The sequence below is a fragment of the Desmodus rotundus genome, chromosome 12, assembly GCF_022682495.2.
Source record: "Desmodus rotundus isolate HL8 chromosome 12, HLdesRot8A.1, whole genome shotgun sequence".
NCBI classification, from domain to species: Eukaryota; Metazoa; Chordata; class Mammalia; order Chiroptera; family Phyllostomidae; genus Desmodus; species Desmodus rotundus.
Window position 1 is genome coordinate 53,540,435 of NC_071398.1, and position 10,555 is coordinate 53,550,989.

The 10,555-nt window shown below is 52.1% G+C and overlaps 1 protein-coding gene across 4 annotated transcripts in view; it reads left to right on the forward strand.

Annotated features, from left to right (window-relative positions):
- The window catches only part of LOC112313605 (cytidine monophosphate-N-acetylneuraminic acid hydroxylase), a 41,757-nt gene extending 31,613 nt beyond the window's left edge, over positions 1-10,144 (forward strand). For all 4 annotated transcript variants that reach the window (XM_053915577.2, XM_053915578.2, XM_053915576.2 and 1 more), the window contains 5 exons: positions 899-1,039; positions 2,537-2,711; positions 4,021-4,137; positions 6,478-6,593; positions 8,681-10,144. In XM_053915577.2, the coding sequence (XP_053771552.1) occupies positions 899-1,039; positions 2,537-2,711; positions 4,021-4,137; positions 6,478-6,593; positions 8,681-8,849 (718 nt within the window). In that variant the 3' untranslated portion in view covers positions 8,850-10,144. The remainder of the gene's footprint in view (positions 1-898; positions 1,040-2,536; positions 2,712-4,020; positions 4,138-6,477; positions 6,594-8,680) is intronic.
- The last annotated feature ends 411 nt before the right edge of the window (positions 10,145-10,555 follow it).

Here is a 10,555-nt window from a genome sequence, read left to right on the forward strand (position 1 = left end):
ATAAGGCATTGCAATGGGGGGTTACCGCTTTGCTGAAAGGCTGCGGTTTGGAATGGGGTTTGGGAGCTATCCAACCCTGAGCAAAAGCAACTTAGAATATGGATCGCAGGAAGGGCTGTGACTGAGGATATTGTGTTCTTTGGTCACTGGAGTTTTCCTGGTTTTCAATGGAAAGGTTTTTTTTATTTTTTTATTTTTATTTTTTTGGACTTACAAACAACAGAAATTTCTTTGTCTCAGTTCTGGGAAGTCCAAGATCAAGGTGCTGGCAGACTTTTTCATATAACCCCACATGGCGGAAGGGAAGACTGCAGACCTGACTCCTAGACCTGAGGGGAGCCCCTTCCCCTCCCCCCCCCACAGCCTCCTGGGAAGTCTGGGCTTGTCACAGCTGGGTGGACTCAGCGCTGTGTCACCTGGGGCAAGTTACCGGGCCTCCCTAAGCTGGTGTCCTTTTCTACAAAAAGAGAGCAATAATGGCGATCTAGTTTGTGGAGACAAAACCAGCCAGCTCATGGGAAGCATTTGGTATAACTCCTGCCAAATACCACTTAATTAATTAATATTCAGTACAAGAGTATGCTATTCCCACCTATTTGTCAGTTTTGTACACATGACTTCTTTTCAATATGGATTTTGTATTAGATATTGATTCCATATTTAAATGTAAAACCATATGATTATACTTAAAAACTAGGTGTACATACAACCTTATCTGCCTAATAATGCTTCCCTTGTTAGGGACACTGGCCCAGGTCTAGTCTCTATTGTCCCCTGGGGCAAGTGGAGGGGGTCGGGAAGTGAGAAGGCAGAGATGACAAAATGAGTCTGTCCATATCCTAATCAGACTTCGCTTCGGAGAATAACCCTCCTCCCGGGGAACGGTCTCATTCCACAGGTACATTAAGGACACAAACACCAAAAACGACCCGAACGAACTCAACAACCTGATCAAGAAAAGCTCTGAGGTGACCACGTGGACCCCCCGCCCGGGAGCCACCCTCGATCTGGGCCGAATGCTCAAGGACCCTACAGACAGGTTTGGCTCAAACATCCCTAGAGAATAAGAATGATTTGCGGATTCTCTCCATTGAGAGGACAAAGCGCTCGCTGTGGCCCCATGAGAGGTGGCTGTATGGGAATGTTGGGTCTTGTTGACTAGCACAGTGAGGCTGAGACAGAGTGAGAAGGCTAATATTTGAACAAAATAAACTATGAAGTAGGCACTTGCAAATCAAGGGGGAAGACTGCATCTCTCTGGAAGTTCTCATCCTGCAGTAATTGCTCGTCTCAGAGCCTCGAGGGTGGGTTGAGGGGGTCCTCCTGGTGAGGACCCCGGGCACAGCTCAGAAGTCAGCAGCTGGTGTAAGTGAAACGTGAGCAGCCTGACAGGTAGTTTTCCCAGGGAGTGGGGTGAGTCTGTGAACACCTGTCTTGAACCAAATGGAACTGAGTTCCTCTTCAATGGAGTCGGAGAGCGGACACAGGCCCCTGAGTTCACCTCCTCCTGGCCTCACCCCACCACAAGCCAGCACACCTCCGCCTTTGGCTGAGCTCCCACATCAAACTCCTTATCCAGCCTGGTCCATTCTCCTTCAGGCATCTCCAGCCCCTCTGCATGGCCTTTATTCAGCTCTCAGTTTTTCACATGGATTCACACAGCAGCCCCTGATGGTGGCTGATGGTCGTACAATCAGGGCATTGATCACAAGATTTTATTTATTTATGTTTAGAGAGGGTAAGGGAGGGAGAGAAACATCAATGTGTGGTTGCCTCTCATACACCCCTTACTGGGCCCTAACTGGGAATTGAACCAGAAACCTTTTGGTTTGCAGGCCAGCTCTCAATCCACTGAGCCACACCAGCCTGAGCACAATAAGCATCCTTTTAAATGAAATAGGCTCTGGCCAGGAGGCTCACTTGGTTGGAGCATCATCCCATACACCAAAATGTTGTGGATTTGAGTCCCGATCAGGGCATGTATGAGAGGCAACCAATCAATGTTTCACAGATGTTCCCTCCCTCTCTCTCCCTCCCTTCCTCTCTTTCTAAAACCAATGAACATATGCTCAGGTGAGAATCAGAAGAAAAAAAGAAAGAAAGAAATAACAGACTAAAATAGACCTGAGTACATGGCATAGGACAAGGGCAAGTGTCGTTTTCAGAAGTTACTGTATCCCGGGGGCCCTTGATATGGGGTCCCCCAGGGCCCTGGCATAGAATGTCATCCTTACCGGGGTGGGGTTACAGGAAAGGTTTGAACGCCCCCTGCTGCCAAAGTCACCTTTCTAAAGTGCAGGGCTGCTGCCATACCTCCCATCTTCAACTTCAGAGTCTCCCCCAGCGCCCTTAGGATGAAAGCGGTATATTTGCTGTAGCTCCCGGGCCCGGGAGGCCTTTGCTTACTTTAACTATTTCTGGGGGACCCTCGGCCCCCTCTGAGCACTGGTGGAGCGACTCGGCTGGTTGGCTTTGGATTTGAAATGCTAACTTGTGCCTTCCTTCCTTCTACTGCCCTCTCGCCTCTGTCTTTAAGCAAGTGCATCACAGAGCCTCCAGGGGGCGCCAAAGTATACAAGGACTCCTGGGACTTTGGGCCCTACCTGGAGATCCTGAATGCTGCTGTGGGAGATCCAGTGTTCCAGCGCCCTGCCTGGATCAAGGAGTACTTCACGTGGGCTGGATTTAAGGATTACAACCTGGTGGTCAGGGTAGGCCACTCCTCTTGTTCCTTTTTGCTTTCTTGGGCTGTAGGAGTTGATGGAAACCTGCAGGATTCTGAGTTGTGTTGCAGGAGGCTCTCCTCCACCCAGTGCTGCCTAACAGATGGGCCCCACTGGCTGACAACTGCCCCCTGTGGGCCCCAGCGATGGAGGAGCCTGCTTTCCCTGCCTAGCACCGCGTGTTTGGTGCTGCTGCTTGTTTTGGGTTTTCTGTGGGTGTTTTTTTGGACACATACACACAGAACCCAGAGCCAAGCGGCTCACACTGTCGCCCTGGTTACCAACGCTGCAGGTGTGGCCACCATGAGAAGGCAAGTGCAACAGGCAGGGGGTGCGGTGGAGAAGGTGCCTGGCATGGGGGCTAGGGTGCCTGCCAGGAAGGCGAATGACCAGCACTTACGTGAAGCTTTTATCCAGCTTACATTGGATGCCTGAGGTCACGCACAGGGTGAAAGGTCAGGGAGGTCATGGAAAGGGACGACATTCACATCCTCAGAGATCAGGACCAGTTACCCTCAGACTGGGGGCAAGTCCCAAGTTTCCCTTCCAGTCGCTGGACAGCAATACCAAGGGTGCTTGTCATAAAGCAGTGACCTTACAACCCTGTCTGCCCAGGGGTCGAGGCCAGCCTCGACAATGTGTTTGCGGGCCCACAGTGAAACAGTGTGGGCACACACACGAGGGCGCTATGAAGCTGTCAGCTGTCTTTTCTTGGGATGAATAGTCACCGTTCCAAGACAGGACCTGTCCCTGTTTGAGGCATGACAGCACTCTGCCTTCAATGGGGTGCACTCTGCCTTTAATGGGGTGCACGCAGATATAATAGTCTTCAGAATAAAATATGGGAGTCTATGTCAGCTCCCCAGTGCCCTTTAGGGAGCTGTCTTTGCCCTCCCCAGGCCCGGGAGCCCCTGGGATGCAGAATGCGTTCGGTCAGACAAGTCGTAGGGAAAAGAGAACACATTTGGAGACTTCAGTGAGATGACTTATGTTTAGCTGCCGTGTGACAATGGGAAACACTCCACACGGCGTCACTCCTTAGCCAGCAACCATAGGCGCTGCTTGGTGTCCATTGCTGGTATACTTAGGGTATCGAGAACCTCGGTAAACTTGATAGAAGTCAGTGGGGAGGCGGGGGGGGGGGGGGGGGGGGGGGCGGGAGAAGCTCCTCTTGTCGTAACTCCAGGCCATTGAGACCATTTTGGCGCGTTGGGGTCTTACACAGCCTAGAATTTTCTTCAGGACCTTGAACCAGATTGATGTGTGTCTTCCCTCCACCATGCTGTCGTTCACCCAGATGATCGAGACGGATGAGGACTTCAACCCCTTCCCGGGAGGATATGACTACTTGGTTGACTTTCTAGACTTGTCCTTTCCCAAAGAAAGACCAAGCCGGGAACACCCTTATGAGGAAGTAAGTGAGCCGTGGACAGCGGAAGTGGCTGTCTGTCCCTCCCTGCCCCTTCCTTCCGTCTAAGTGAACTTTTTCCTTGAGGATCGTTTAGGGTTACAGAAGAGCTGCCAGGTGAGCAGGACCGGTGTTTTCACACCTGACTTGCCGGTGGTGCGTTTGTCACAACTAAAACACCAACAGGGAGACATTCTCTGTCACCAGGCTGCACCCTTGCTTTTTGTGAGTGCTTTGCGAAGGCCAGTCTCTGCCTGTCCCTTTCTGCCAGCTGAGCGGCTGGACACTGCTGCGCGCCCCTTGCCCCTCGTCCAGGGGCATCTCCTGCCCACAGGAACCTGGTGAGTGGGCCAGAAAGGGGGTTAAGCCAACATAAACTAACACTGTCCCTGAGCTCCAGTCTGAGCAAACCCCTCACCCGGGGCAGGCGTGAGGCCAGAGCCGTGGGCTCTGCGCAAGTTACTGAGCCGTCCAAGCCTTGCTTTCCCTCCTGCCATGGAGCCCATAGCCTCCTTGCCAGTTTCCTGTGAGAGCCCCACGTTAGCACACATGTGAGCGTGCCCTGGAATTCATGTAAATTCCAAACGAATGTGAGAACCATGAGCTGAACTGGCAGAGCAGGCAGCCCGTCCTGAAGCTTCTGCACGAGGCTGGGAGACGTGAGCGGCCCTACCATAGTGGCCTCCACATGCCCTCACTGAATAACAGTGTCTTGCAATCACATTTGAATGATTGGTTTTGTATTTGCAATTTCCCAGAGAATTTAGAAATGTGGATTTTCATGTAAAATACCCAGATTCATAAATGTGGAAAGATACTGCAAGGTTTCATTTTCCTTTACTTTTTTATTTTTAAAAAATCTTCACCTGAGGATATGTTTATTGATTTTAGAGAGGGGGGAGGGAGAGAAAGAGAAACATCGATGTGAGACAGAAACATCGATGTGTTGCCTCCTGTACACACCCCAACTGGGAATCGAACCCACAACCTAGGTATGTGCCCTGACCAGGAATTGAACCTGCAACTTTTGGTTACAGGAGGATGCTCCAACCAACTGAGCCACCCAACCAGGGCAATAATTTGATAATTCAATTTTTTAAAAGGGGCTGTAGACTAGGCTGCATTGGATCAGGGGTCGCTAGTTGAAGCTATGAGGGGGAGGAGCCAGCTACGAGGCTGGGCATCCCTAAGTACTAAAGTGGGGAGGCTCTAGTCCTGGCACATGATGGATACACTACCTGCTCTCTCACCCCCCTTCCCCCAACAGATCAATTCCTTTTATTCTGAGAACTGTGTGGATGTACTTGGTGGGACCACGCCCAGAAGTGGGGCAGGGCCAGCTGCTTCCTGTGCACTTGCTGTTGTCCACAGCACAGCCACCGCCCCTGCCCCGAGTGCCCGCAGGCTCTCGGGGCTCTGCCGCCTCTCCCCGCTCTTTGGCTGCTGCTCATCAGGACTCTGCCGCCTCTCCCCGCTCTTTGGCTGCTGCTCATCAGGACTCTGCCGCCTCTCCCCGCTCTTTGGCTGCCGCTCATCGCAGGAATTACTTGAAATCTCGATCCGTCTCTGCTTGCCTCCTAAGCCTGTGCGCCCTGGCTGTCCAACACCTTCCATGTCAGGGGCTGGGGTTCTCGACAGGTAAAGGCCATGACAACCTCAGGGAGGGAACCTTGCCCGAGACACAGATGGCCCTGCTTAGCTTCTGCAGGCTCAGGAGGGAGGCCAGGTGTCCTACGTTCAGAATAGTGGTGACAGCGCACACTTACACTGAACGCTCCCTGTGTACTGGGCCCTGTTTACACATTTTGTTTACGTTGGTTGAATTAATCCTCACACAGATCCTGTGAGGAGTGGTCCATTTTCTTCATTCTATAAAAGAAGAGGTGGCCCTGGCTGCTGGATTGAGCGCCAGCCTGCGAACCAGAGGGTCGCTGGTTCGATTCCCAGTCCGGCACATGCCTGGGTTTCAGGCCAGGTCCCCAGTAGGGGGCGCATGAGAGACAACCACACACTAATGTTTCTCTTCCTCTCTTTCTCCTTCCCTTCCCCTCTCTCTAAAAATTAATTAATTATTTATTGAAAAAAAAAATAAAGAGGAAACGGAGACACGGGATGGTAGTACCTGGATTTGAACCCAGGAATCTGACTGTCTATGCTCTAAGCCAGGACGCGCCCCAGCTCCTGACCTGTTTCCTGTTTCCCTTTCCTCAGTTTCCCCCGCACTCAGGCCCCTTCTCGCCCAGCCTATGGTATCCGCTGTAGTAGCCGTCTCTCGGTGACGCCCCAGGCACATCCTTGGGCCGCTCTGCGGGGGGCGCCCTGCTAATTGTCCCGCGTCTGTTTCAGATCCGGAGCCGCGTGGATGTCATGAGACACGTGGTGAAGAACGGCTTGCTCTGGGACGACTTGTACATAGGGTTTCAGACCCGGCTGCGGAGGGATCCAGACATATACCACCACCTGTGAGTCTGAAAATGCCCGTCGCACCCTCGACCCTTGCCGACTCAGTAACCGACGGACTTGTGAGACTCCACTCCTGGAGCTGCCTGCCTTTGTTAGCCTGTTAAAGCAAGTCCGGTTTGCCCTGGCGGGGTGGCTTGGTTGCTTGGAGCATCCTCGCATACACCCAAAGTAGCAGGTTCGATTCCCGGGCAGGGCACACACCTAGGTTGTGGGTTTGATCCCCAGTCAGGGTGCTTGTGGGAGACAGCTGATCAATGTTTCTCTCTCCCATCAATGTCTCTCTCTCTCCCGTCCTCTCTTTCTAAAATGAATAAACATACCGTCCGGTGAGGATAAAAAAAAAACCCACGAGTCCCTTGCATCAGACCTTAAGGTTATAGTCAAAATGCTTGAGTTGAAATGACAGAAAGGCCCATTGGCCCTCTTTACATCTGCAAAGGAGTCACCAGAGGGAGACACACTCTTACCGCTACCTCAGACCCCCTGAAAAATGCAGGAATTCCATTTTCAGTAAGCAAAACCCACCACCTCCCTTGTACCCTTGAGCTCGCAAGCTTGCTTGAAATGTATTAAAATTTCTTTTTCACTTCTTTGCTTTCAAGCATTTTAAATCATAAAAAATGTAAAGGATGTAGAAGTCTATAAAATAAAAAGTAAATAACCCCGCCCCACAAAATCCTGTTTCCTGCCTCTCCCTCCACTGCCCTCCAAGGCAGCCTTTGGTAACAGCTCCGTGGGGGTCATCCCAGGCCAAGTTCGGGGCATATCAGCATTGCCCTGGATACATCAGTTCTCCACAAAACTCCCCATGTAGTTGGGGGGTGGGCACCGTTGCCAATGTAACGTAAGCCCAGCGCATACATTCTACAGCTCGCCTTTTTACCCATCAGTGTATCTTTGTTTAATCCTCACCGAAGGATGTGTTTCATTTGAGAGAGAGAAAGAGAAACACCCATGTGGGAGAAACATCGATTGTTTCTTTCTCAAAGAAACCCCGGCTGGGGATCGAACCTGCAAATTTTCGGTGTACAGGACAATGTTCCAACAACTGAGCCACCTGGCCAGGGCTCATCAGGGTGCCTTCGGTCCCCCTCCTGGTTGGGATGCACACGTCAACCTCACACATGTCAGCACCTGTAAAACAGTCCCCGCTGTGGTCACTTTCCACAGAGCGTACACCTGACTTCCTGTTCCGGGGAGACAGGACTGGGTGTGGCAGCTCTGGGGGGCATTCTCGGGGTTACTTAAGAAAACATCTACCATCTTGGAAGCTTCTAGGATACTGACGTGTGAGGCTGTTTTGTTATCCTGTGTCCGGATGACAAAGGCCCTAAAGCTGGGGGTTTCACAAGGAATCTTGGGAGGCAGCCACAGCCCGGTTTATCTCCGTTGCTCTGAAACTGCGATGTGTGTGTGGCTGTGAAAACAGTGTGTACCTGCTGTAGAAAATGGGATACGATATTTAGAACGGAAGGAGGAATTTAAACCACAAATAATCGCATTCCCCGGACGGAGCAATTCATATTTTAGTGCCCAGCTAGCCTGTCTGGTTCTGTTTAAGAGCATGTAGGCGTACATGCTCTTTTTATAGAGATAGGATGATGCTGTGCACACTTTGCCACCTGCGTGTTCACGGAACAGTTTGCTCTACCTGTATGACTCCCTGTAAGTTCTAACTTCTCGCTATTGGAAACAACGGTTTGGCAAATAAACGCTGATTCCTCGGGACAAATTCCTAGCATGGGGTGAGGCTGCTGGACCCAGGGCCCACGTGGCGCGGAGGCCCTGCCGCTCGCCCAGTCCTGGCACAGGAAGCCGGCCCCGCTTCCCGGCACTAACACAGGAGGTGGCCCAGGTCCCTGCCCTCCCCACCCCGGTCCAGGCCCTGGAGCAGCGGGCACGGCACATACACCTGCACTTTCCCTAAAGCCGGGTCGAAACGCGGTGGGTGCTGAGCTGCCTCACCAGCTGGGCCAGCCCCAAAACGCGTTTCTCTGGGAGGGCTGACAACCGGAACCCGACAGACCCCGTGACACAGCAGGCGTGGAGGGATCCAAACCTCATCTCTCCTTTATCTCTCTGACAGGTTCTGGAACCATTTTCAAATAAAACTCCCCCTCACGCCTCCCAACTGGCAGTCCTTCCTGACGCGCTGTGAGGGGCTCGGACCAAAGACGTCCCCAGCCAGGCCTCCCGCAGGTCTGGGGGACACTGTCACCTGCATCTCATTGGACTCCCTGGGGCACCTAAATTGAGGAGGAGGGTGCCTGTCAGGAGGCCCGCCCCGGGGGAAGGAGAGGAGCTAAGGTTACATAGATGCAGTGGGTAGTGACGACATCCAGCCCTCGTCCGTCCGTGGGCCCGCTGGCCTGGTTGAGGCAAGCACACAGCCAATGAAAACACAGGACAAAAGTCATCACCGGCGGCCAGTGAGCGCTCAGAACAAAACCCTGACCAAATGAAGAGAACTGGCCGCGAAACCTGGAGGGCAAGAGGGTGACAACAGAATGAGACGGAGACACCTCCACGGGACCCCTCTGCCCTCGGGCTGCCCTGCCTGCCGCCCAGCCTGTGCTGAGGCTTCATTAACCCAACTGCCACCCTGCTCTCCCACACTGGCGACCGGGAAGATCACGCAGTGGGACTATAAGATGAGAATTCCTCGACTCACACTTTCGTTTCCGTGTTTATCCACTTATTCCCCAGATGGCTGTTGCCCCTTCCGCTCAGCGGACTCTGAAGTTCTGGAAAGCAGACGCACTTGCCCTTGTGTCCCGAGGGGCACACGCGTCTGTGTTCATAACCTGCTTCCAAGGAAGAAAGAACAAGCAAGTTTCTGTCTCCCGCGGTCAGCGGGACTTGCGTCTAAGCCAGGTGTCGGCAGCCTCACCTGCAGAATTGAGGACCTAAGTCGGACATTCTTTTCAGCTGGGAAGCCCCCTGCTGGAGCCCAGCATGTGGCGCTGGGCTGGGCGGCCTCAGTCAGGACTACCGGCCAGAGCGGTGCTGAGGGCTCCCCCACAGGGCGAGATGACAAGGCAGACGTGGGCTGGGGACACCGGGGAGAAAGAGGTTCCGTTGGACCTTCTGAGAGGACCAGGAAGAGCATTACGCTCAGGGGGAGTATTTCAGGGCAGGTAGGGTGTTCAGAGAGTGGCTTGACGATTGGGTGAAGTTTGTAATACGCTGACGTGGAGGGGCAGGGTGGTAGAAAGAATATTCCAGGCAGACAGAGTGGATGAAGGGATCAAAGTCATAGTCCCCGGAGGGTCCTCACTGACCTTGCAGCATCATGGACTATATAATGTGAACTAAAGAATAAAAACAGCTCTGGCTGGTGTGGCTCAGTGGATTGAGCACCAGTCTGCAAACCCAAGGTCCCCGGTTCGATTCCCAGTTCAGGGCACATACCTGGGTTGTGGGCCAGGTCCCCAGTGGGAGGCATGTAAGAGGCAACCACACATTGCTGTTTTGCTCCTTCTCTTTCTCCCTCCCTTCCCTTCTCTCTAAAAATAAATAAATAAATAATTTTAAAAAACAATAACAAAAATTTGCCCCAAGGCAATAGATAAATGAAAAGTACTAAAATGAGACTCATCCTGTTCTTCATTAGTAATATCTCTAATTCATGGGAAGGTTCGAGAATTTATGGGTCACATCTTAGATACAAGAAGCTTAGACCAGCAATTTCCGACTGGCGTGCCGTGAGAATTTGTAAAACATGCAGTTCCTGCCTCTTTAGTCCTCGGCACTGACCTCTTCTCCCTGAGATTGTCAAACAGCAATAAACCACAACAACCACAAAATGCAACATCCAATACAAAAGCTGTCCTGTGTAAATGAATAAAAATCATACCTATTTTTTTGTAAAAATGGCAAAAAATATACTTTTGGTGCACCACAGAATTTTAGTAATTGGTGTATGTGGGCCCGGAGGTGACCAAGGTTGGACATCACCGGC